General features: G+C 49.5%; 1 protein-coding gene across 4 annotated transcripts in view; it reads left to right on the top strand.

Annotated features, from left to right (window-relative positions):
* Tnfrsf8 (TNF receptor superfamily member 8) overlaps positions 1 to 16,724 on the top strand; it is a 49,439-nt gene extending 32,715 nt beyond the window's left edge. For 3 of the 4 annotated variants that reach the window (XM_052177999.1, XM_052177997.1, XM_052177998.1), the window contains 3 exons: positions 5,771 to 5,796; positions 8,394 to 8,613; positions 14,009 to 16,724. In XM_052177999.1, the coding sequence (XP_052033959.1) occupies positions 5,771 to 5,796; positions 8,394 to 8,613; positions 14,009 to 14,253 (491 nt within the window). In that variant the 3' untranslated portion in view covers positions 14,254 to 16,724. The remainder of the gene's footprint in view (positions 1 to 5,770; positions 5,797 to 8,393; positions 8,614 to 14,008) is intronic. The other variant, XR_007977139.1, reaches the window with a different exon arrangement.
* The last annotated feature ends 7,226 nt before the right edge of the window (positions 16,725 to 23,950 follow it).

Raw genomic sequence — 23,950 nt, 5'->3', positions numbered from 1 at the left:
CCCTCTCATCGGTGTCAGTTCCCAGGGTCTTCCTTGAGTATCAAAGCCTTCATCACCCTGGGGAGAGTCATGAGCTGATCTGGCCTGTGGTCCTGATCTTGGGTTCTGACCCTTGTGGTATAGACTACAAGAATGGGCTTGGACCACCAGTCTTCGATGCTGGGAGCTTTGGGGAGCTTGCTGCCATGCTTCCGGCTGTCACTTTGGAGCACTCTTGCAAATCTGTCAGCCAGGCCACACCTTGGTAACGCCTTGGTAATGACTGGTAAAGGAGCGTTTAGAGACTTGTCAGTATGCATATCTGTGTGCATTCATAGGTTTCTTTCTTTCTTTTTTTTGGTTTTTGGTTTTTTTTTTTTGGTTTTTTGAGACAGGGTTTTTCTGTGTAGCCCTGGCTGTCCTGGAACTCACTCTGTAGACCAGGCTGGCCTTGAACTCAGAAATCTGCCTGCCTCTGCCTCCCAAATGCTGGGATTACAGGCTTTTGCCACCACATTCTTTCATTATTTTATAGAAGTTGCCACCATTTTAACAGATTCTTCATCACTGTCCCAGAGCTGGGTCTCAGGGATCCCTCAGGACATGTCCTTTCCTGTTGCAGATACCTTTTAGGTTTTGTCTTTCAATTTTTGAGACAGGGTCTCATATAGCCCAGATGTCCTCAAATATGTCCTGTAGCTGAGACTAGCCTTGAACTTCTTGTGTGTGTGTGTGTGTGGTGGGCTGTTGTTGTTTTGTTTTGTGTGTTTTGGGGGTTTTTTTGGTTTTTTGGATTATGGTTTTTTCAAGACAGGGTTTCTCTGTATAGCCCTGGCTGTCCTGGAATTCACTCTGTAGACCAGGCTGGCCTCGAACTCAGAAACCCGCCTGCCTCTGCCTCCCAGAGTGCTGGGATTATAGGCATGCAGCACCACCGTCCGGCTTTGTTTTGTGGGGATTTTTGTTTTTGTTTTTTTGCTTTTGTTTTTTTATTGAGACATGTTCTCACTTTGTAACCCTGGCTGGCACAAATACACAGAGATCCACCTGCCTCTGCTTCAGGGGTAGAGGGAACGGGGCTTTAAATCTCTGACACTCAGGACTCTCCAAGCTTGGCCTTTGGAGCAGCTCAGCGAGCATCCAACAGAGCCTGGGGCCAGTGCTGTACAGTCTGTCCTGGACTTGGGCCCTGGAGTGTGGGATAGATTTACAAGAAGATTGTGATTGTTCTAAAAAGCAAGGAAACCAACAAATGAGGACAAGCAGGCTAACGCAATGGTTTTAGGGGAAGAGCCTTGGGCAATCTGAACTCTGCCCTTGGCAAACTCTACTTTGAGTCTGTCTCAGAGAATTCACAGGCCGTAATAGGGCAGGCTGTTGGCCGATGATGGAGCCCTCTAGATTCTGCCTTCTACTTTTTTAAAATTTAATGACTTTACTTTTTGGCCTTTCAAGACAGGGTTTGTCTGTGTAGCCCTCCATGTCCTGGAACTTGATTTTTAGACCAGACTGACCTTGAACTCAAGGATCAGCCTGCCTGTGCCTCCCTCTGCAGTGCTGGGATCGAAGGTGCGTGTCACCACTGTTCAGCTTTAGATTCTGCTTTTTTTTTCATGTTCAAAATGTTTTTATTCTTATTGGAGTTACTTTATTCTGTGACACTGTATGTCATTACTTTACTGTATCTTCACATGCATATTTCAGAAAAAAACTGATGTATTAGTCAGGGCTCTCTAGAGTCACAGAACGTATGGGCAGTCTCTATATAGTAAGGGAACTTGTCGATGACTTATAGTCTGTCGTCCAACTCCCCAACAATGGTCAGCAGCAGCTGTGAATACAAGTCCAAAGATCTAGCAGTCGATCAGTACCCCCAAGGCAAGCAGGCAAAGAGAATGTAAATCTTCCTTCTTCCAATGTCCTTTTGTAGGTCTCCAGCAGAAGGCGTGGCCCAGGTTAAAGGCGTATGCCACTAACCAAAGCTTTGTCCGAGACGACCTTGAACCCAGAGATCTTAATCTTCTGGGATTCATAGCCTCTATGCTTCATGATCTCCATGCCAAGATCCAGGTCACAGGGCTTCACTCTCAGTCATCCCCCTGTCTCACACTCTTTGCACTCGGTCTTCCCCCTGCCTCACATCCACAGGCAGGAGGTGAGAGGATGCTCCCACGCACACACAGAGATGCAGGACAGTCAGTGGAAGAGACAGCTGACAGGGAAGGCTGTGCAGGCAATGCAGGATCTAGGGGTCAGGGACACAACTTTCACTTTGATGCTAGCACACGTTGTTTCTGAGAGTTAGAACCTCTACTTTCTTTCTCCTGTCATAGAATGAGCTGTGTTAGCAAACCTGGGGCTTCTTACAGGGGGGGGGGGTCCTCAGCCCTTTGGTAATAATTTAGCTTGGAAAAAAATCCTAGTGAGACTTCACTTTTTTAGAAGAATTTTAGGATACAAGGAATCTGTTCCTTCCATCTCTGACACTGTGCAGCCAGTCCTATCACTGAGCTGCAAGAGGCAGGACAGCCCCCAAGGTAGAAGTTTGCAGTTGGAGACCTAACAGATTTAATCAACAGGCTCCCTAGGTGGAGAGATGGCCCAGAAAGGCTCCAGAAGAGAGGACAATCATCAGTACCTTAAAATAGCATAGAGGTAGGCTGGGCAGTGGTGTTGCACTCCTTTAATCCCAGCACTTGAGAGGCAGAGGCAGGCGGATTTCTGAGTTCGAGGCCAGCCTGGTCTACAGAGTGAGTTCCAGGACAGCCAGGCTATGCAAAGAAACCCTGTCTTGAAAAACCAAATATGTATATAAATAGCGTAGCGGTACATGCCTGGAATGCCAGCTCATGGGAGACAGAAGGGTGCTATGTGCCTTTATTCCCAGCAGAGGCAAGTAGGTCTCTGTGTCTTCACAGCAGCCAGGGCTACATAGTGAGACCCTGTTTCAAAACCAGCTGTGATGGTGCCATCTGCACTTGCAAGGTGAGAGAGAGAGAGATCAGGAGTCCAGGGTCATCCCCCGACAAGTTCCTGGCCAATGATTTTTCACTTCTTTCCTCAAACTGAGAAAATAATGGAATTCCAATGTGGGCATGCCCAAATGATTTTGTTACTGACTTCTTATAGTGGGGTTTATATTACCACAGTTAAGTAAATAGTTAATGAACCATTTTTTTTTAATTTATTTATTTATTTTATGTATGTGAGTACACTATATAGCTGTCTTCAGACACACCAGAAGAGGGCATCGGATCCCATTACAGATGGTTGTGAGCCACCATATGGTTGCTGGGATTTTAACTCAGGACCTCTGGAAGAGCAGTCAGTGCTCTAAACCACTGAGCCATCTCTCCAGCCCCTAATGAACCATTTTAATTATTAACTTTTTAAAGTGTCTATGAGCATTTGCTTGCATGTATGTAACTGTACCACAAACACCATGCCCACTGAGACCAGAAGAGGGCACTGGATCCCTTGACATTGGAGTGACAGAGGTTGTGATGCAGATGCTGGGAACCAAATCCAGATCCTCCTGAAGAGTGGCCAGCGCTCTTGACCCCTCAGCCCCCTCCCCAGCCTCAATATATTGAGATTAAACAACAAGAGACACACTATTTCTTTACTGGCTTTTCTCAAGGTGCTGGGGACCCTTTCTTATATTCAGTTTATATATTCAGATATATATTCTTATATCTCCTTAAGCTCCCCTGTGACAGCTTCTTAGACTTTTGATCTAAATGGCGTTTGAAAACACTGGTCAGACATTCTGCAGGCCTTCACCTGTTAGGATTTACCTAAAATTCTTTTGTACAAAGAGAATAGGGTTCTGGATTTGGGGGAGGCAAACCTCAACGCACAGAAAACTCATCACATCCTGTTCTCTAGATGGTTTATCACAGGAATCCTACTGTGTGTGTGTGTGTGTGTGTGTGTGTGTGTGTGTGTGTGTGTGTGAGAGAGAGAGAGAGAGAGAGAGAGAGAGAGAGAGAGAGAGAGAGAGAGAGAACACACATGGACATGTTCATGTTGTGAATAGTGTCCTGGCCTTCACACATGAGAGACAACTGGTCTACCACTAATGCCTCCCTGACCCTCACCTTCTGCCCCGCCTGCTATTTTGAGATCTCTATTTTCATAAACCCCTCCATGGTTAGCCAGGTTTGTCCCATTTCCCAGATAAAAAGGCTGACTCTTAGAGGAAGTAGAACTAGTTTCCCTCCAATGAAGTATTATGATGGATGGTTCAGTAACGCTATTATTTGGCACTTGGCATCTTTCCAATTTTGAATTATAAACACTCCTGCGTTTGTCTTCGTTTGTGTGACTTCCTGAGGGTGTGGTCCATATGGGGCGGCGAGGGGCCCTGATTCAAAGGTCGCAAGTGTTTTAACCAAAAGGCCCTGTAAAGAGATGGTGCCTTCTTACAGTATTTCAGCCTCTAGCCCACCTGATTCTTTTTCAAGACAGAGTTTATTCTTTTGCTTCTTTGGCACACACTTTTTTGTCCTCTCCAGGATCCCATAATGTCTCATAATGTCTTGGCACCACATGTCAGTTGGCTGATTGCAAAACTCGAGGTTGTTTCCAAAGGACAAAGATTGAGTTTCACTGATAGCACTTTTAAAATGACCACTTAAACCCTGTCTCACAAGACAAAAATTCAACAAACGAAATGAACAAATCATGGGCTGAAGAGATGGCTCAGTGCCGAGGAGCATTGGCTGCTCTTCTCGAGGACTTGGGTTCGAGACCTAGCACCCAAATGGAGACTCACAGTTTTCTGTTACTCTCGTTCCAGGGTATCCAACACCATCTTTCGGCTTCTGTGGGTACCAGATATGCATGTGATGCACAAACACACATGCAGGCAAAACAGTCATACATAGAACATAATAAAACATGTATACAACACACATATACAGTGTGTGTGTGTGTGTGTGTGTGTGTGTGTGTGTGTGTGTACCCATCAAACAAATCTCTCTGTGGTGTCAAGTCAGAGAGTACCTGAGTGTCAATGGCTTGGTCTTGGTGGTTAGTGGTCACCTAAGGAGAACAAGCCATGACTTCCTGAAGTAATGCCTCTGCTGGGGACAGTGGTTGCCAGGTTCTGAAAACAATGCAACAATGCATGTTTGCTAATCTGAGACTGAGCACCACTCTAGCCCACTTCCCTGCCAGCCCTCTAAGACTTCATCCCAAGCGGCAGAGTGGTTGAATCACGTTTTGGTTTGTTCATTGTTGGTTAATCTGCCGTGCATACATCAATTAGGATGCAGGGTCAAGCGGCTAAGCCAGAAAGCATGTTCTAGAAGCAGCTCAGCAGGCATGCTGGCCTTTACCGGATTTGATACCATGTGGCCACCTCCTCCTTTCTCAGAGAGCTGGGTACCTGGTCTCTATTTAAGATGGAAGGATACCGGGGTGAATGGCTGGGGCTGAGGTGGGCAGAGAAGGATTGTGTTCTGAGAACTATAACCAGGGCATCTCCAGAGCCTTGAGATTGGTGGTACAAAGAGAAATGAGGCAGACAGCACAGGAGTATCCTGAAGAAGGGTTGCAGTCCAGACATGTGGAAAGGAGGCCCCCAACTCACTCCTGCCTCAGAGGCTGGCTTCAGGCATTCGAGTGGCTAATCCTGAAATTGTCTACTGCCAGCTGAGGGCTTGAGCCCTGGAGAGGGCAAGGCTCAGGGTGCCATCTGTCAACAGACGGGAAGTGGGGAAGGGATGTCAGACTGTCTTTGGTTGGCATTACTACTTTTTTTCTTTCTTTTTTTTTTTTTTAACAGATTCCTGTCCAACTGAAAAGCTAACCGTAAGTGCCATCTCCGACACCCGCCTCAGACTCTGTCCTTTTGTTTGACTACTTTTCTTACACATCTGTGGATTCAGGGCTGCTAGGGCCATAGAAGGACCACAGAGCTATCTGCTTCCCTAGCCCCCAGGTTTCTGGTCAAGGAGCCAGGTGTCCTAGGTGTTGGCCTGGGGCCCCGTGGTATGGTTCAACCAGAGAGAGAGCTCCACCCCACAGCAACCTCCAGGTCCTGGCTCAACACCAGGGGCTTTCCAGCAGGGATTGCAGACAGCAGCTTGGTTTGGGTTACTCTGAGGTACCAAGTCTAGTCGGGAGGGAGGCTCTCTTCTTTCCTCCGGGAGTCTTGTCAGCCAAGCTGGTAGCATTTACCATCTGTTAGTCACCCATGCTCCCTCCTCTGCCTCGTCTCTTCTGGCTTTTACTGCGCAGCCCGTGCTGACCTTGAAATCCAAGTGTGAGCCACTACTTCCGGCTTGCTAAACACCTTTCTTTATGCTTTCTAGATGTTGCCCCCCCAAGAGTCCTCGGGACTCCCAGGAGTTGCTACTCTTGTCACATTTGGTAAAAGAGGAAGTGGCAATCCAGCAAGTCAGGGTTTACCCAGTTGGTGGCTCCATTAGAATCTCAGCCTGCTTTGTGGGAGTTCAGAGCTGGTGCTGAGCCCTGGGCCTCTAGCTGCCTCCTGGGGGGCAGGGGTGCGAGCGCATACCATGCGTCTCTTACAGACGGCTTCCTGCAGCCCGGTACAGGGCTTTGGGGAGGCTCCCGCTGAGTCCTCTTTAGACTTGTGCTGGAGACCTGCCCTGTGTCCAGTTTCCCAGGGGACTGATGATGGGGCCCGAACTGAGGGGAGGGAGTGCAGCTTCAGGATGAGGCACCTGCCTGTGTGCTTGGTACTTCCGGCTCACACACATTTTTTCCCCATTGAGCAAGTTGCTTTTCACTTCTCTCTGTCTGTCTCTGTCTCTCTTTCTGTCTCTCTTTCTGTCTCTGTCTCTCTCTGTCTCTGTCTCTCTCTGTCTCTCTGTCATTCTGTCTCTGTCTCTGTCACTCTCTGTCTCTGTCTCTCTCTCCTCTCTCTGTCATGTTTGCTTGCTTTCACAACAGCTACTGTTTTCTCGATTTACTCCTTTTTGTTGTTGTTTTTTAATTTCATGTGTGTGGGTGATTTCTTGCATGTATGTCTGTGCACCACCTACATGCCTGGTACCTGTAGGAAGAAGAAAAAGGTATCAAATCCCCTGGAACTGGATTGGTTGTGAGCTACTGTGAGTGCTGGGAAGCAAATCCTGGTTCTCCAGAGGAGCAGCCTGCACCCTCAGCCACAGAGTCATTTTTTCCAGCCCCATATTTTTACTTATTCTTTGAGACAAGATCTCATGTAGCCCAGGTTGGCTATAAACTCATATGTAGCTGAGGATGACAGTTAGCAAGAGTTAGGATTAGAGGCTTGTACCATGCCTGGCTAAAATTAGTGGAGGGGAGGTAGGCGCAGAGGAGGGTCCTATTGTGCAAATCAAGTAGGAGTGCTAGGAAAACGTTACAGTCCTGAGCTATATCCCCAGCCCTGGCCTTCAAATTATTGTAAAAACCAATAATCAAAATTCTATAGATCTGTTCTCTGGCTCTCTCCCCCTGGGTCCTTCTGAAGACTGCAGGTGAATGCCACACACCAGGCATTTCCTTTCCCTTTGTACTAACTCATAAACGTGAGAAACCAAACTAACACATTTCTAAAGATGTGGTTCTTTTTTTGTTTTCAATGTATTAGGGTAGGGTCAAAGACTTCTCTCCCAGAAGCTGGATATGGAGAAGCACCAGGAGTTGGTGAGGCTGGAGGAGAAGCAAGCATGTAGATCCTTGGCTAGAAACATACTAACTGTACACATACATGACCCTGGCCCAGTTACTCTGCTCCTCCAGGCCTCCGTTTCCCCATACATACGCAAGATGTGTGGGTGCTAAGATTACCACCATGCAGTTTGGTTCTGAGGATGGCACAGCACACTTAGGACTAGCCTGGATGCAGCAAGAGTGTGTGAAGGACTGACTGTTGCTTAGCAACAGAGCGAAGGCAACATGAGTTGAGGGTGTGGCTCAGAGAGTGGAGTGCTTGCCTATTAGGCAGAAATCCCTGTGCTGGAACCCCAGCCATGCAGACCCAGGGTGTGGTCGCACCATGATCTCAGTGTTGGGGGGATGAAAGCAGGAGGATTTGGGGTTCAAGGTCATCCTCAGGTACATATCAAGTTTGAGGTTAGCCTGGGCTATAGAGACTGTCACAAAGACGAAACAAATGTGTGTTGGGTGCACACCTTTAATACCAGCACCCGAGAAGTAGAAACAGGTGGATCTCTGTGAGTTCCAGGGCCACCCAAGTTTATATATTAAGTTCTAGATCAGCCAAGGCTGTATGGTGAGATATTATCTCAATTAACAAACCAAGCAAACAAAAGCACAAAATGAAACCTTGATATTCTTGGGTATGCTACACAAGTACCTTATGCTGTCAGGTAGCTTGTGATAGCTTTAAGGAATTTTAAAAGCTTTTCATTGGCTTCCCAAGCCCCTGCCTCAACCCTGACTCCTGTTCACAGCAGCTGCAAAGAAGTGGATCAGTGACAGATCTCAGCTCTGGAAACAAGGTGAGCCCGGTGAGCCCAGTGAGCCGTCCAGCCGTCGAGACTTGTGCCAACATTGGGGCTGCCTGCCTGGAGAGCCTGCCATTGCTGGATGACAGCACAGCTGGGGGTCCTTTTTCTCCCAGGGAACCTCCAGAGCCCCGGGTATCTACAGAACACACCAACAACAGGATTGGTGAGTCCTGCAGGGACATCCTGGTCTAATCAAGTGGGTAGAAGGGAGATGGGTGCTGAGCTCTGGATGGGGCTGGGGAAGGCATGCATTCCTTGCCACTGTTCAGTCTGCCCCAGATCAAGCTTCTGGCCAGGAAGAAGCCCAGGGTGTCACTTCACGGGGAGTACCGGGGACACTAAGAGGGCTCATCACTCGGTGTTTGTCATTCTTAAAGAGAAAGAGAACCTTCCCCCACTGGCCTAATACAGAGCCAGAAGGTTCGGAAGGAAGGAAGGCCGGTGACGTCAGACGCCTAACTAGCGACATCTCTTGACATCTGTCATAACTTCTGGGAATAATGACTTTACCCTCTTTCATGGCTGGGGAAACTGAGGCTTGGGGTAGCAGGCATGGAGTGGGTTTTCTTCTTGAATTGCTGAGTCCCAGCCCCACATCTGCTGGGTCCCGGAATATTGATTTTTGTTCATCGCACTCACGGGTCTCAGCGGAAGCCTAGAGGTCAGCCCTGACCCTCCAGCATTCTGTTCCTCCTCTCTGCTGCCCTCCAGCCAGGAAAACATCTGCTATGGCTCCTCTGAGCCCCGCCTCCCTCCTCACTTCGCACTACCCCAAGACGTACACATCAGCGGTTCTGAACCTGTGGGCTGAGTGTCCTTTGGCAAAACCTCAATCTCCAAAAGCATTTACATTGCGATTCATAACAGTAGCAAAATTACCCTTTAGAAGTAGCAGTGGAAATAATGTTAGGTTGGGGGTCACCACAGCATGAGGAACTGTATTAAAGGGTCACGGCATTAGGAAGGCTGAGGACCACTAATGCATACTGTCCCCTTCACTCTCAGGATGGGGCGCTAGGTTCTTACTCTGCCGTTCAAGGATGGTCTCAGCCAGCTGTCCCATCACATCTGAGTCATCTGTTCTCCCTCTGAATTTTCATCTCCTTCTCCCTCCTCCTATCTCTTCCCCCGTTCTCCCCAAGCTGTTCTGCAGGGTTATTTCCTCACCTATAGCAGGCCTTTTGAGCCTGGTTACCCCCTCATGTCCTGGAGGTAGCATTCTCACACTGAAAGACTCCTGAATCCTGGGAAATCCTCACTCAAGCCTTGGGATAGGATGACGCCCAAAAAAATTCACGAGAGACTGTTCTTGATGCAAACACATGAGGTTTAATTCTCCAGTGTACTGGGGCCCCTCTCATGTCCTGCACAGGGACAAAGGAGTTTGACCCCTGTGCAGCTGCTGCTGTTGTTTTTAAAGAAGAAGACTATAAAGAAAAAGGGGAGGGGACGCTCAGGCAGTGATCTATGTCATAAGGAATGGGAAGAGCAGCGGTAATTTATGGCTCAGCAGAAGGTTATAGGTTATCTTGGGCAAACACAGTTACTTTGAGAGGGGATGGGTCACTAGTCCTTGAAGCCCAGGTACCAGTCCTTGAAGCCCAGGGAAGTGCTAGGCTTTGAAGTCGGGGTGGGGAGTGCTATCTTAAGGTTGAAGGTTTTCTAAGTTGCACTATGTAAAAATCTCGAGTTGGTGTCTCTCAGCACCGTCTACTCTGAACAAGTCAATGCTCTCTGGCTGAACTTCTCCACCCTAGTGTCACAGTCCCCAGCTCTCCAGGGGCCGGTGCTCCCTAGAGTGTTGCTGGCTCCGTCCTGATGCTAGAAGGGCACTGGTGACGATTCTTCTCATTTCCCTGTCAGTCTGTGGAGATGAGAGAGCTCTGGAGCTGTCTTTGTCTCAAAGAAATGTTTGCAGTTACAGCTTTCAGTTAAATTCTATTTAAAAAGAATGTGTTTGGGAAAACACTGCCTAAGGCTCCTTCAGTTTTCCAAGGAGTTCTAACGGGCGGGCGTTTGAATCCAAGATGACTAAAGGGCTTGGAACTTGGAAACAGGGCCAGAGCCTGTTCAGGGAGGGAGGTGGCAAGGGCCAGGGATGGGGAAGGGCTGCTGAGGGAAGGCTGTAAGAGGTCCTCTGGGACGCTGGAACTCAGGTGACTCATTTGTTCTCTTAGTGGCACACCAGAAGAGCAGCCTCCCTGTCTAGTTTCCTACAAGGACAAGTGGGTCTAAGCTTCCTCCTTCTCTGATTGTGTCCCCCTTGCCTCTCCTTCCCTTAACTTGACTAGGGCATTTCCCCTGGAGCTGGGGGAGACAGCCTGTGATGGTAAAGCCAGAGGATCAGGGCCCATAGGCATGACAGAGCAGGAGCCTGTCTCTGGCCTTGGCTTCTTGTGTCCTCACACCTCCTACCACGCAGACACATTATCCTCCAATAACTCCTCTCTCTCTCTCTCTCTCTCTCTCTCTCTCTCTCTCTCTCTCTCTCTCTCTTTCTCATTTATTTATTATTTATTTTGGGAGGGGCATGGTCACGTGCACATGGAGAGCTCAGAGGACCACTTGTCAGTGGTCTCCTTCCACCATGTGGGTCCCAGGGATCAAACTCAGACCTTTGGGTTTGGCAAACGAATACCTTTACTTTCTGAGCCATCTTGAGATACTTTCATCTCGTATATTTATTTTGCGCGTATGCCACTGCATGAGTGTGGAAATCAGAGGACGACTTGTGGGAGTCAGTTCTCTCCTTCAACCACGAGAGACCTTCTCATAGCTAAAATGAAGTATTTTGGCGAGCCCATAGGAAAGACACACAACCCAGGTATCTTATTTACAAGCCATAAGCCTAGACTGGGCAGATTTGGAACTATTCTAACTTATTTTCCGGCCATACGTCCCGTGTTACTTGCTGGTTTTCCTGGCCATGTGCTCACAGGTCATGTCTTCTCATGGTGGCCTCCCCTGGTCTCTGTGTCCTTTCTTCTTTCTTCTTTCTGCCTGCAAACCCCGACCAGGTACCTGAAAACCCGCCTACTCCTATCTATTGCCCAATCACAGGCCTTAGCTTTTTACTGACCAACTAACTTGGGAAGCAAGATTACATAGCACCATTTGGTATATATAAGTATTGCTTTCCTCATCCCTGAGGATCTCCTTGCACGCACTCGCATATGAGTGTGTGTGTGTGTCTGTGTGTGTGTGTGTGTGTGTGTGTGTGTATGTGTGTGGCAACAAGGCAACCAGATTGTGAGAGCCACTATTTAGCATTTGAATACAAGCAGCATCAGACCAACCTCCTACAGTGACCTCTTCTTAGGTGACCCCAGTACCTGACCTCTGGTCCCATCTGTCCTTTTTAGTACCAGGGATTGGACATGCTAGGGGAGTGTTCTACTACTTAGCTATATCCCACCTGCCTTTGTTTGTTTTAAAGTTTTAATTTTCAAAATTAAAAATTGCAATGTGTGTGTGTGTGTGTGTGTGTGTGTGTGTGTGTGTGTGCACGCATGCATGCAAACAGAAGCCAGAGGTTGACTTGGTTATTCTGATTACAGTCCACCTTATATCTTGCAAGGTCTCTCGCTTGAACCCAGAGCTCACGGATGCAATTAATCCAGCTAGCTAGCTTGCTCAGGTATCTCCTGTTTCTGCTTCCCACATGCTGGGGATTCAAGCTGCTGCCACACCTACCCAGTACGGAACTCTGGTCTTCACACTTGTATAACCAACACTTTTCCTACTAGGTTATCTCCCCAGCCTTTGTTCTAGTTTCTGGATTGATTGTTTTTTGTTTTGTTTTATTTGTTTGTTCGATTTTTTTTAAGACGAGGGGGTGTGGGGGGCGTCTCCTTTAGCCCAGGCTAGCCTTGAGCTTGCTTTGCAGCCAAGGATGACCTTGAACTTCTGACCCTCAGGTCTCGAAGCTTTTTGATATTACAAGCTTGCAATTGTGCACGTAGCCCCAGCTCCCTTTTTTACTTTTTTCTTTCAATCAGATTTTTACCGAAGCTGGCTTGAACTCACTCACTTTGTAGCCCAGGCTAGCCTTGAACTTGCCATCTTTTTTGCCTTAGCTTCTCCAGACTTATAGGTTTGTGCTCCCAGGCTCAGCCTGGCTTTCATCTTTCGTTAGCCCCTCAGATAAAAGTCCCAGCAAGCCTTGATGGAGGCTGTGGGGTGGGGCCTGAGACCTGCTCTCAGCCAGGGAGCCCATGGGACACACAGTTCATCTTTTTCTCTTGCCCTTCCCTCCTGTTTCTTACACTTCTCTCTTTCCTGGGTGTGTGGGAAACCAAAATAGAAGAGTAGGCATGGTGCAATGCACTCGGGCATGCCGGGGCACTTGAGAACCTTCTGGGCTTCCTGAATCTGAGGGTGTAACCCAAAGGCAGGGATCCATGTGCCCCCTGCGTCTACCCACCCCCACTCCTAAGTTCCCTTTTGAGCTTCCCCATTCCATCTGCAGAGTCCATGGCAGGCTCAGCCAGGGTGGTACAGCGCCCAGCCTGAGGCCATCGGTGCCGTGCCCAGTGAGTAGTGAGTAGAGCCAATTATTCTGGTGAATTTAGGCTTCGGCATCCTGGTTGCAAGATGACTTTGTTTCCCTAAGACTCCCTGACTCCAAGCCAAGAAGCAGTGGTGGCACATGCCTTTAATCCCAGCACTTAGAAGACAGAGGCAGGTGGATTTCTGAGGTCAAGGCCAGCCTGGTCTACAGAGTGAGTTCCCGGACAACCAGGGCTACACAGAGAAACCCTGTCTCAAAGCAAAACAAAAACAAAAACAACAACCACAACAAAAAACCTTCCCTGCCTCCCTGCATAGAAAGACCATTCCAGCAACTCCCAGCACCAGCCTGTGTTGAGAACTGTAGCATGTACTAGTGCTAGGTGCCTGGATTTTCCATTCACTTGACACTCATGATCCCCTTTGCTGGAAGTAGCATGTTGAGGTAGGTTCAGGGGCTGGGCACATAGAACCATGGAGCCCCTGGCTGCTGCTGCAGAGCATCAGGACCCAGGTTTCTAAAGAACATGGCCAAAATGCCAAGTTTGCCTGGACTGACGAAGCTCCTGGGACCTGGGACCTGGGACCTGGGACCCATCTGTCCCAGGCAGGTAGGGGCACATTGGTCACCTAGGGTGTTTGTCTTAGGCATGTGCATGCAAGGGTGTTTCTTTGGAGGTGTCTCCTAACCTTACCTGCTGACCTCAGGTTCTTGGCTGTGCAGAGGATTAGATTCGTGATGGTGAGGGGCTATTCGTGGGAGCGCTGGGCCTCACTTGCAAAGAGCGGGGGCATGTGTGGCTCTGCTCTGCCGGCCCCCCCCCCCCGTGTTCTTAACTATCCTGTTTCTTCTCTTTACCTGCTATTTCCTGCACTGACTGCTTTCTGTCCATCTCTGATGACATGCCTAAGAAATCATGGACAGCCCCATCAATACCTCTCTGTGTAACAGAGTGGTTGTGGTATCTGTCCAAAGTCACCCAGCAGCTGAGGTGGATGTGGGCGGAGGTCCTGGTCTCTCCCCGCTCACCCGTCCTTTTGCCTTATAGAGAAAATCTACATCATGAAGGCCGACACAGTGATCGTGGGCTCTGTAAAAACGGAGGTCCCTGAGGGCCGGGCTCCAGCAGGGTCTACAGAGTCTGACTTGGAAGCTGAGCTAGAAGTGGACCACGCCCCCCATTACCCGGAGCAAGAGACAGAACCACCCCTGGGCAGCTGCACGGAGGTCATGTTCTCAGTGGAGGAAGGAGGAAAAGAGGACCACGGACCCACGACTGTCTCTGAGAAGTGACACCCAGTGTTAGCTTGGGGCTGGAGAGTAGCTGAGTATACCCTTGAGCTCAGGTTAGCACCTGGAAAGCTACCACAGTGTGAACTGAAGCCCCAGCATCCAAGGTAGCCCAGAATGAAGCCTTCAGCTGCTGTCGAGAGCACTGGCCCCTGGGCCCCATCCGTGGGCTCTCCCCATCAGGCTGGTGTCTATTGGGGCAGAAGCCACAGGCTGGTTCTGAGCCTCCTTGCCCGCACGTCTGTGCCCCCCTGCCTTCTCTCCTTGGGTCTCGAGCGATGGCTTTGCTGGCATGCTGCTAACCTCTCACTGTACACATGGCTTCCCTAGAACAGAACCAGCACCCATTGCTTCTACTCCTGAGGCAGAGGGAAGTGAAAGAATGAATGTTCATCATCACTGGCACAATGATAGCCTGCACCCATCACACAGGGAGGGCAAAGGACCTCCTCAGCAACTGGAGTGACCCCACCCACCCAGCGCTGCTCAAGACTTTGCTTTGCCCAGGGACTTCCCGTCACACGGAAATGGGAGAACTCTAGTGCTGGAGGTCCTTAATACTTTGTGCCACTATCTGTTCCACCCTGGAAACAGAGAAGCACGGTCCCTAATCCACCAGGATCAGGTGTGAGGACTAGCAGGTTGGAGCCTGTCTTCGAAGGCACCCTGTTGTTTACACTGCTTATCCCAGCCCCACTGTGAGGAGGCAGTGCTGGTGAACATACCTGAAGATCTGCTTTTAATGTTTTGTTTTGTTTTGTTTTCCTTTTGAGGTACTGAGAATTGAACCCATGGCCGTGTGCATGCCAGGCAAATGTCACTGGGCTGATGAACCCCAGGCCAGCATTTCATACTAAGCACTAAAAGCTGCTGTCACTCCCAGCCTGGCTCACCCCCTGGTACCTGCATACTCTCATGACAAACACGGAGCCAACTGGATGACACATCTGCTCTGTGGCAGCCTGGGGACTCTGGACTTACCCTTGGGTCAGGCAGGGAGAATTCTGTTTACTCACTAGCTGGTAGCTGTCTGGAGGAAGTTGGGACCCTGTTGAGAATCACGAGGGGAGTTTCTGAAACCGCCTGCATCTATGGGGGAAAAGTTGGAGTGGCTGAGTACCACCAGAGGCATTGTACCACAGTCTGGATACTGACCAGAGGGATGTGTGTGGGCTGGAGAGTTGCCCATTGTCTTGTGCAAGGACACCGTGGATATGTGAGCATTCACAGTTGACCCCAAAGCCATGTCATGATGATCACATGGATGCCACTGGAAGATACTGCCCAACTTTTTCTTTTTTTCTTTTTCTTTTTTTTTCTAAGATGGGATCTACTTCTGTATCCTAGGATAGATTTAAACTTGGTATGGAGCTCAAGCTGACCTTGAACCTGTAACCCTCTTATCTTAACTTCCTGAGGAATGACCGTCTAGAGCCACTATGCTGCCAAACTGCCAGACATTTCAACAAAGTGACATACTCCCTTGCAAAGTGGCCCTTTCACACAATTTTTGACTGTCTAAAAATCCCTAAGGGCCTGTAAAAAAAAAAAGGATTTATGAGGCTGAAGGCTGATCACAGAGATGAGTCGTTGGAGGCCCTGAGCACAAAAGCTGGCAGGGGTCTGGCCTGTCCTCCCCCCAGATGGGGCTTTTCTCTGTGTGCGTGGCACTCACAGCCGAGGGCAGGAGCCCATGACCAGCGGTGTGCTGTTTACATCTCTCCTTGTCCATCCGGGCAGTCTCTTCCCTGTTCAAGTCCTGTCCTCTAAGGACGCTGGGAATAAAGGGTCTCTGCTCACAAGGCTGCCTTTGGTATTTATAGGATGGATCCTGGGCCTCTCCAGGGCTTTCTTCCCACAAGCAGGTCTGGGCCATGCAACTTCGGAAAAGAGGAAACGCCGTGCATGCGACTGGAGCAGCCTGGGGGCTGTGGAAACCAGGCCTTCTATGGCTGAGCAGGAGAGGTTCCTCCACCCTGCACCCAGAGCAGGGCAGAGCTTCAGCTACATGCAGCCAGTTCAGAGTCCCCGCTCTCTGTCACTCGTACACTCCATTCCGCCGCAGCATAGCCCACACCTGCACCTCGCCTTCAGCCTGCGGCTGAACCTGCTGCTTGTGGGCCAAGCAGACAGGCCAGGAGCAGGAGCTCTCCTGATGGGGAACTTCTTAGTTAACTGTTCTGATGTTTAGAATGGTGAAGAATCAGGCCCCTGTTCTCAAGGGGGCAAGCCCTGAGTGGTGAGGGACCCTGCCCTGCCCCCATCACTTCCTGAACAGTTATCTGCAGTTGGTGTCTAGTTCTTTTTTGTTTTTGTTTTTGTTTTTGTTTTTGTTTTTCAAGACAGGGTTTCTCTGTGTAGCCCTGGCTGTCCTGGAACTCACTCTGTAGACCAAGCTGGCCTCGAACTCAGAAATTCACCTTCCTATGCCTCCCAAGTACTGGGATTAAAGGCGTGTGCCATCACTGCCTGGCTTGGCGTCTAGTTCTTTGATGCTGTTGCTTTCCAAGGCAGTTGGAGAGAATCTCCAGGACCTGACAGTCTCTTCCATGGGACAAGAGGGCTGTCCTGCAAGCTGTCCCCTCTCTCTCTTGACTCCCTTCCCAACAGTGCATCTGCAAGGACTGTGTCTTGGCCATCTTTACTTGGGCAGCGTTGCACTGAGCTGAGTGTACAGGGATAAGGGAAGCCCCCAGCCTCAGTTCTCTGCATATCTCCTCTTGCACCTGGGGAACTGGTGCTCAGTCAGGGTCAAAGCCCAGTTCTCCCAGAGTCCAACTAGGGAGCTTGCTTGAGAAAGTGAAGGCCATCGCCATCTGTGGCTATGACACAATGCTTGAGGCTGGGAAATTTATTAAGAAAGGTTGTTCTGGCTCACGGACCTGGCAGATAGGAAATTCACAACTGAGCAGCCTCATCTAAAGAGGCTCATTGACTCTCTGTGCTGGGGAAATGGGGCAAGTAGGTAAAGTGTGAGGCCAAACTGTTCTCGCAGTAACTTTCAGTCCTCAGACAGAGCGGACTGCACTCCTGATGGGCCCATGGAGTTTTGCAGACTACGAGCACCCTTAGTGACCAAACCCTTCTGTGGTCCTCACCTCCTACTAGTGCTGAGTCAGTCAGAGCTCAGCATGACCTTCAATGAGCCTTACCATACTCACCTCAGGGCTCTATTTTCTCATCTGTGAAATGGGTGTTGGTCTCAACTTGAGAAGGCCGTGGGCTTCCCAGAGATGCCACTTCCATCCCAGTGGTCACTTGTTCAGAGTGACCCTTTCCTCTTGCATATAAGAGGGTTCCCTCAGAGAGGCCACAAGATAGTCCACATAGATTTCAGGAAAAAAAATTCTCAGTCATGGTTGGTTCTAAGGCTAGTCCTCCAAAACCTACTTTTAGACTAGCCTGATACTTTGCCTCTCTTGGAGCTCCCACAATGGGCAGCTTGCTTCTTGCTGACTGAGGTACCCTGGAAACTCTTCATTTCAGTCAGAAGTCTAGCTGTGTTTTAGATATATAAAATGCTAGGATTGGCGGTCCCTCCTGGTTCTAGTGCCTTCCAGAACACATGACATTCTGTTCAAGATCTTTTCTTCATAGCACCCCTTTTCCAAAAACACACACTCTGAGCCATGACCAGCTAGGAAAGAATTCCTGCCACACAGCCTTCCTCCCAGGGGTCCTTTGTCCGGCAGGTGTGACAGTGGCTCAAGATCCAGTGCATGATGTGGTGGCACACACGCTAGTAAGGCAGAGACAGGCAGGCACATCTCTGTGAGTTCTAGTCCAGCCTAGTCTACATAGTCAGTCAGCTCCTGGGTCATCACAGGGCTACATATAGAGACCATGCCTCAAAGCCCAGTCTGTGAATTAGGCTTATCTGGGCCCCAGGACAGAGTGTCTGCAATGATGAGGTTGGGGACAGCTTCCCAAAATACCCTAGCTCCACCTTTGTGAGGTTAAGCCAGTAAGGCTCAGAAGGCAAGACTAGCCAGTGCAAAGACCCTGAGGTGAAAAAGCTCCTGGCTCGAGATCCAGGAAGAATACAGCTATGCAGGAAGCCCAGTGTGTGGGGAGAAGCTTGGTCAGTGAGGCCTGCTGAGCCATTACAGAGTACTTAGGGTGTGTCAAAAGAACACTGTTCCATGCTTAGTTTTATGGTCTTGCAAGTACAATAAACGTTTCAGACGGGGTGACAAAAGCCAAACCGCAGGGGCATCAAAAGTCCCAAGAGCAGATTTCACAGGGAACTTAGGGAAGCTGGAACAGGAAGCGGCTGAGCAGGCAGCCAAAAACATTCCCAGGTCCTGCCAGGGAGCTGCAGGAGGAGGGATCCCGGCTTCTCTGTCTTCTGGGGTCTTCTAAGCCTGGATGGAGAAGTCCCGGGAAGGCTCGGAGACCCCAGGGCATGGGTTCTCCTGTCATCTGAGCACCACAGGATGTATCAGTAGCCCTGACAAAGCATGGGGCCACTTTGTCATGGGAGATAGTGGAGGTTATGGCTACTACAGGAGAGGCAGGCCTCCAGGGTTCAGCTGGAGTTCAGCCAGTTCCCAGCCACAGTTTCACACTCCTGCAACTTGTTTCCTGACTGACAACATGGACTGAATTCTCACCTGGCAAGAGGCTGGGAAGTGATGGGGATAAAGCATCTAGCCCAGCTAGCAGTTCTCATGGTCACTATTAGCTGCCTTTTAAAAGCATTTGACTTCACCAAGCCCTTCTCCAGTCTGTGTCTGCACCCAGGGCCAGTCTTAGGTCCTAGACGCAGGTCCTCAAAGCTTATCTGGGCTCTGGGTGAAGGTTCACTGCCCCACACTTGAATGTTTTAAGTGCTGGAGTCCATCCTCTCAACTCTGACTCCAGTTCCCTTCCTGGATTCAGATGGCCTGGCTGTCTCTGTGGTGAGAAGTAAGGTCATTGCTGTCGCCGTTATAATGCACTTTGAGGCAAGTTTCAGCCGGAGTCACCACCTCTATGTGATGTGAACAGACACCACCACACACTCCCTGCCTCGATGGACTGGACCTTGAAGGACCAGGAACCAAATTTCATCTTTCCTTCCTTGTATGACTTCAGTTCGATAGTGCTCACAGTGATGTGGGAATTAAGAAGGAGGTGGGGTTGAGGTATGAGTGCTGCACATGGAGATGTGCGGTGCCCTTCTGTGTCTCTCTTTTTAACCTTACCCCCTTGAGACAGGGACTCTCACTGAATCTGGAACTAGGCTGGCAACTAGCAAGCCCCAGTGATCCTCCTGTCTCCACCCTTCATAGATCTGGCTTATAGGTGTCTGTAGCCACATCCTGCTTGCTGCATAGGTGCTGGAGATTTGAACCCAACCCACTTTTTACACTTGTTTTTTAAGTATTCTGTCTTTGTTAAGGTTTCTATGGATGCTATGAAACACCATGACCAAAAAGCCAGTAGGGAGGAAAGGGGTTATTTGCCATATACTTCCACAGTATAATCCATCACTGAAGGAAGCTAGGGCAGGAACTCAAATAGAGCAGGAACCTGGAGGCAGGAGCTGATGCAGAGGCCATGGATGAGTGCTGCTTACTGGCTTGCTCCTTGTGACTTGCTCAGACTGTTTCCTTCTAGGACCCAGAACCACCAGCCCAGAGATGGTACCACCCACAAAGGGCTGGGCCCTCCCCCATCAACTACTAATTAAGAAAATGCCCTACTTGCTTGATTGCAGCCTGATCTTCTGGAGGCATTTTCTAATTAAGGTTTCCTCCTCTCTGGTGACTTTAGCTTCTGTCAAGTTGATGTAGACAACATATTCCTACACACTCAGCCATCACCTTGTGTTTTGTGCATGCTAGACGGGGATTTTGCCAAAAGGGCTGCATGTCCAGACCCTTCTGTGATATTCTGTCCCCTCTGATTATAGGGATACCTTGGATCTCATAGATCCAGAGAGATGGGTCAGAGACTAAAGGTGTTTGCTTCCAAGCCTGGTAACTTCAATTCAATACCTAGAAGCCATATGATAGAGGAGAACTAATTCCTCTTACACACACACACACACACACACACACACACACACACACATACACACACCATTCAAAATAAATAAATGTAAACACATATATTTATCATTCTTACCAGCTACTTTTCTTTCTTTTTAAGATAAGGTAGTATAATGCTGCTCAGGTTAGTGTTGAACTCCTAGACTCAAGTGTCAGTGTTGGAATCACAAGTCCTGTGGCCTTTAAACGTGGCATGCATTGTGTTTGCCTTATCACTAACAAATAGATCCAGAGACTGGACTCTAGGGGTACAGGAAGATTTTTGAGAACATCCTGTGTATCAGGCCTATTCATGTAACATTTTCCTTAACTATTTTTAGGCTTTCATATATATGTATGCTGTATGTATTTGTGTGTGTGTGTGTCCACATGTGAGCTCTTGAATTCCTCAGGTTGAAGAATCATTCTCTGTTGTTTTTCCCCCTTTATTCTCTGAGGCAAGGTCTCTCAGTCAAGCCCAGATCTCACTGATGTGGCTAATCTTGCTAGCCAGCTTGCTCTCAGGATTCCCTGCCTCTGCATTTCAAGGCTGAAATTACAGGTGGGTTTTTACTTTCCCCAAGCTTTGCCCAGCATTTATTTGGGTTTCTGGAGATCTGTACTGCAGTCCCCTCACTGTGTGGCAAGTGCTCTAACCACTAAGCCAGATCTCCAGCTCTGGATTCGAGTCTTTCTGTCTGAAGCATGTATTCCGTAGTCCTCAGGGATGGCTTGAGCATCCGAGGGCCGATGCACACACGAGGGCAGGGATGAGCTTCATACTCCCTTGTCTGCCTCAAGAACATTGGTGGCTCCATTAAGTTTTTCTTTTCAGAGGGAGACACTGAGGCTCTCAGAGCTCCTGCCTGGGCGCCTGAGCAGGGGACAGGCTCTGGCACTTCCTAGGGTTGGATGGACCCTGTCTCCTGCAAAGCCTGGCTGGTCAAACGGCAAAGAGCCTGGTCAGGAAGTCAGAGCTGCAGACAGATTACTCAAGAGCAGGATGTCACAGGTTGTGGTTTTTTTATTTGCTAGCTTGGGAAATGCCAGGAGCTTCAACATACATCAAGGAAGGCCCCACCCTGGACAGAGACCCTCAGCAAATTCTGGACTTTTGCAAGATGAACCATTGACCTTGGGACCAAGGCCAGTCATCAGATTTCCCTGAATGCCACTTGTCCTTTCTGGGTCAGATAAAGGGCCCTTATCCCTGCCCTCCAGCAGCCCATACATGTTAGGAGGAGAGATAGAACCAACCCCCTCTGAGGCTTCTTATGCTCTCTCCCATAAACCTCCTCACAGGATGCTCAGAAGTGGTGGCTACAGATACTCCTGTGCTGCTGGTGAGGAAACTGATGCTCAGAATAGAAGTTAAGTCACTTAATACACAGCTACCAAATGATGCACATAGGATTCGAACCCAGGTCATCTGGAGAGGACTCCAGGTCCCAGCCACTTGTCTGTGATCAACTGTAGCTCCGGCAGGGCTCCTTTCTGAGTTCTTTCAGTGGCTGCTTTATAATATTCGGCACTTTTACTGGTGTTGTAGAATTGGCTACAGGAATCATGTGCTACACTGCCTGGTTTGCCTGGTCAATGCTAAGCCCTGGGGAAGATATTCTGGCATCCAGGGGCTCAGAAAATACCCAGACAATGATTGCCTCCTGGTTTCCACTTCCTTTCCAAAGCCAAGGGCTGGCCAAGTGCATGGAACCTTCAGTGGCTCCCTAGGGCCACAGTCTACTAGTCTGGCCCTCTTCAAACATGCCTGAGAGTTTCCATAGCTCTGTCTTAACCGTGTCTGAGGCCCAACTGCACCTCTAGAGTCACTGGCATGGAGGATTCCGCCCCCACCACCACCACCACCATGAAGTGGCTGCTTAGTGCTGGCATTCTGAACTTCTTATGCTCACGTATTCGTTCCCCTTCCTGGAGCCCTTCCGGGTCATACAGCTCCCGTGCACTGAAGGCTTGAGGAATGGAGGTCAAGTCTCAGAAACCCAGGGGGGAAAAAAAAAAGATCTGTGTCTGAGAAGAAGGATTTATTCTTAGTTGCTGTTCTATTGCCGTGGAGAGACACCATGACTAAGGTAACTCCTTGCCTTCCTAAACTAGGGGCTTGGTTACAATTTCAGAGGGTTAGTCCATCACCATCACGGCAGGAAGTGTGGCGGCAGGCAGGCAGGCAGGCATGGTGCTGGAGCAGTAGCCGAGAGCTTTACATCTTGATCCATGGGCAACACAAAGACAGAGACACTGGGCATGGAACCTTAAAGCCCACTCCCAGTGACACAGCTCCTCCAATAGGACCATGCCTTCTAATCTCTCCAAAATGCTCATCAGCTGGGGACAAAGCATGCAAATATGTGAGTTTATGGGGAAGCGCATTCTCACTCAAACCACTATTCATTCGCTCATTCAGTTGCTTGAGCTACAGGCATGCGTAGAACACCTATCACATATCAGGCAGGGAGCACTATGAGGCAGAGTACTGGGTGCTGAGTAGCACTGTAAGGGTAGGGTCTGGGTATGCAAAACAATTCTTTCAGTGTCAAAGCCCACCTGGGAAGGGAAGCCTGCAGTTGACCTTTGACCTTAAGGGGCTTGGAGCTTTATAGTCAAGTAGATGACACCCGGGGGAGGCTTGGGCTCCACTCCCTCCTCTGTAGAGTGCTTCTAATAGGCCTGCCCATACCAGGCAGGGTGCAGTAAGGGTGGACCTATGTAACTTTGTTAAATAAATATTTATCAAGATCAAACTGCAGGGTCATGATGTTGAGGGCCCTGGTGCAACTGATAGATAAAGTGTGTGGTGTGGGGGATTGGGGGAGGGGGGAACCTCAGGGTGAGTCAGGGTCACAGTAGGACTTGAGGATGTGGCCCAAACTATGGGGACATATTGTAGTTACGTTTCTCATTGCTGTGACCCGACACTTGACCAAGCACCTCAAGGAAGGAGGGCTTTACGTTGGCTCACAATGAGGAAGGCATCGAGCTAGGCGTGTGAGGACGCTGCCCCTGTGGAATCTGCAGCTGAGAACCAGATGGTTTGCTGATGCTCTCCTTACCTTCGCCTTTGTATTGAGTCTGGGACTCCAGCCCTTGGAATGGATCCGCCCACATGTAGGGGGTGTTCCCTACCTCACCAACCCAATCTAGAAACTCCTCACAGGCTCTCTCAGAGGTGTGCCTTCCAGATGATCCTAGATCCTGCCTAGCCGATGGTCACTAGGAACCATCACAGGAGGTTAATCGGAAGAAGGGGATGATAGAGTGGCAGGCGGGATAGAATGAACGGTTGGCAGAAGGACAAAGAATGGGCAGTTTGTGAGTCTGGCGTGCACACTGCCCCACTGTCTGTGCTTGTCCTGGTTGCTGAAGGGAAAGGGAGGAGAGGATGTCTTCCATGCTCCAGGAAGAGAGGCAGAGGTGCTGTGTGGGCAGTCAGCCGGAAGTTGGCCTAGCCTTAGGAGGGGCTGGAGATGCTGGCACCAGGGGGGTTTCCTTCAAGACTGCAGGGGAAAAGCACAGCTGGCCTTTCTTCAGGAAACCCTTCCCTAAACCTTCATGTTCTGAGTCTGCATTTGCCGGGGATGGGGGGGGTGGGGGGTGGGGAGGGTGTGGGGGGGTGGGGGGTGGGGAGGGTGGGGGGGTGAGGGGGGTGGGGGAGTGGGGGGGTGGTGGTG

The sequence above is a fragment of the Apodemus sylvaticus genome, chromosome 3 (assembly GCF_947179515.1).
Source record: "Apodemus sylvaticus chromosome 3, mApoSyl1.1, whole genome shotgun sequence".
NCBI lineage: Eukaryota > Metazoa > Chordata > Mammalia > Rodentia > Muridae > Apodemus > Apodemus sylvaticus.
Note: the sequence above shows the minus strand (reverse complement) of the source record. Positions and strands in the feature narration are given on the sequence as shown.